At 59.5% G+C, this 2,458-nt stretch overlaps 1 protein-coding gene across 1 annotated transcript in view; it reads left to right on the top strand.

The window, feature by feature from the left end:
• Positions 1-670: 670 nt before the first annotated feature.
• The window catches only part of MTSS2 (MTSS I-BAR domain containing 2), an 18,272-nt gene continuing 16,484 nt past the window's right edge, over positions 671-2,458 (top strand). The window contains exons 1-2 of the mRNA XM_029965488.1: positions 671-775; positions 882-955. Coding sequence (XP_029821348.1) covers positions 684-775; positions 882-955 — 166 coding nt within the window. The 5' untranslated portion in view covers positions 671-683. The remainder of the gene's footprint in view (positions 776-881; positions 956-2,458) is intronic.

Genomic DNA, 2,458 nt, shown 5'->3' with positions numbered 1-2,458 from the left:
TGGGACAGCCCTGGGATGGCCTTGCTGGGATGATGGCACTGGGACAGCCCTGGGATGGCCTTGCTGGGATGATGGCACTGGGACAGCCCTGGATGGCTTCACTGGGATGGTTGCATCAGGGCAACCCTGGAACAGCCTCACCACAAAGGCAGTGGGACTGGTCTTGCAGGGATGGCCTTGCTGGAATGGCACTGGGGTGGCCTCCCAAGCACCTGTGCCCTGTCCCTGTCCCCATACAATTGTCCCCAACCCCAACCTCCCCTCCTGCCCAGTTGGTCCTCATGGGCTTGGTAGAGGCGAGGACTGGGGCTCCTGCTGTGGGAATGGAGCCCTCCATGATGGTGGGTTTGGCCATCAGTGCTTTGGGGGAGACTGCAGGTTCTGGGGGGCTCTACTCTACTGCTGGCCAGGGTCTTAAAGCTCTTTCCTTTCTTCCTCTCAAATTTCCAAACCCATGAGATGCCCTGTGAGGAAGAGATCACCCAAGATCCTGAGGTCTCCATGGTGTACATGTTTGGGTGGCCAGACTGGAAAGGGAAGAAAACGGGAGGGGAAAGGGTTATGCTCAGCCTTTATTAACCATCAGAGAAGTCCCTGAGGTGCCTTGTCTCTCTGTACCAGTGAAGGGGAGAGCTGCCCTGTGTGGGAGGAGGTGCAGGGGATGAGGGGCTCTGTCTCTCACCATGGCCCTTCCTCCTTGTTCCTCCTTACAGAGCTCCTACCCCATCTGGGAGGATTTCAACTCAAAGGCCACCAAGCTGCACTCCCAGCTCAGGTGAGTGACCAAAGGGTGGTGTGGGACATGGGGGTCCCCTCTCCTTGTGGCACATCCCAGTGTGCCTCACACCTGCTGAGCTCCCCCCTCGCTCTCTCCACCCCAGGACCACAGTGCTGGCTGCAGTTGCCTTCCTGGATGCCTTCCAGAAAGTGGCCGACATGGCCACCAACACCCGAGGTAGGTCCTCTCCCCTAGGGGTGAGTGTCCTCAGGCTTGGCCACCCTGTGGGGTGTCCCCTGCCCATGTGACTGGAGTGCACTTCAGTCAGCAGCTCCACCATCCGTGGAGAGATGTCCAACCTGTCCCCACACCAAGATAGGCCATCCTCTGGGAAACAGGGTTGGAAAGGTGGGGAGTGGAGGGGTGGGCACCCATGTGGATGCTGGCTTCTCACCACCCATGGGTGCCTAACCACATCTTCTGGTGGGGCTGGGACATTTGGGGTGGCTCAGCCCCACGGCATGGTCCCCTGCACCCATCTCTGTCCCCCGGGATGCACGAGCCACCCTCCTTGTCCCTGGCACCCACCTGGGAAATTCCCAGGGCGGTCCTGGCCACTCCAGGTGTCTCTAGGGAAGGGAAATTAAGTGGAGGGAGATTCAGGAGTCCAGGCTCGACTGTTTCATGGACAAACCCCAACCCACCAGGGAAGTGACTGAAGAGCTGAGGGGGCCTCCACGCTGCTGGGGGGTGGGGGGGAAGGACCCCCGGACCCTCTCCAAGTGCCTGTTGGCAACGAGGAGCCACTTCCCACCGATTGGCTTCTGCCAAGCAGATGGTCCCGGGCTGGTTTGCAGACTGGCGGCATCCAGGCCATCTGGAGCTGCGCGAGGAGGAGGAGGAGGAGGCGGCAGCTTGAGCCAGGATCAGCTTTGCCTCCAAACCCACTAGCCCACTGCACTGGGGGGATTAGGTCTCCCCCAGCTCCCCACCAGCCTGGGCAGTGGAAGCAAGGAGGGAGCACGGGGGGGGGAATGCTGGGAACAGCTGGGGACCGGCACCCCGGGAGTCAGCGTCACCCTGTCGTGCTGTTATACCTGCAGGGGTTTTTTTGGGGAGGGTGGGAGACAGAGCAGCAGCACGGAGAAACTGAGGCACTGGGTGGGGGCTGGCTGGTGGCCTCGCACACAGCGCGTGAGAATCGGATTAGGAGCAGCAGGAGCTGGGATAAGAGCATTAGGAGCTGGATTAGGAGACTACCCCCGTGCAGGAGAAGGCCCTGGGCCCACGGGTTCCCCTATTTCCACGGCACTGAGGGGCTGGGGAGTGCTCAGAAGTCCTGCAAAAGGTTGGAAGGTGTCTCTGGAGGCTCTTTTATGGGAGAGAAGGGCAGAATATCACTCCTCGATTTGCACCCAAGGATTTTGGATTGCTGCTTTTCCTGGGATTTGCCAGCAGCACTGCCACCACGTGGCCATCCTTGGGCTTCAGGGTTAACAGCGTTTTCATCTGAAAGGGATGCTTCTGCTTTCTCTTGCTGGCAAATAGCCCCCCCCGGGGAGTTTGGACTCCCTTTTTACCCACTCAGGATTGTGCCTGGAGGTGTGGGACAGAGCTGACTGCCTGGAACTAAGCCGGGGCACCTCATCCCTCCCCTTCCCTGGCCTCACAATGCCAAATTTGAGACAAACCAGGGAAAAACAGGAGCAGGTTTTAATTTCAAAGCCACCAGAAGGGATA

Source organism: Manacus vitellinus, unplaced genomic scaffold, assembly GCF_001715985.3.
Source record: "Manacus vitellinus isolate BGI_N305 unplaced genomic scaffold, ASM171598v3 scaffold_10_pilon, whole genome shotgun sequence".
NCBI lineage: Eukaryota > Metazoa > Chordata > Aves > Passeriformes > Pipridae > Manacus > Manacus vitellinus.
The sequence above is the reverse complement of the archived record's forward strand: the minus strand, read 5'-3'. Positions and strand labels throughout refer to the sequence as shown.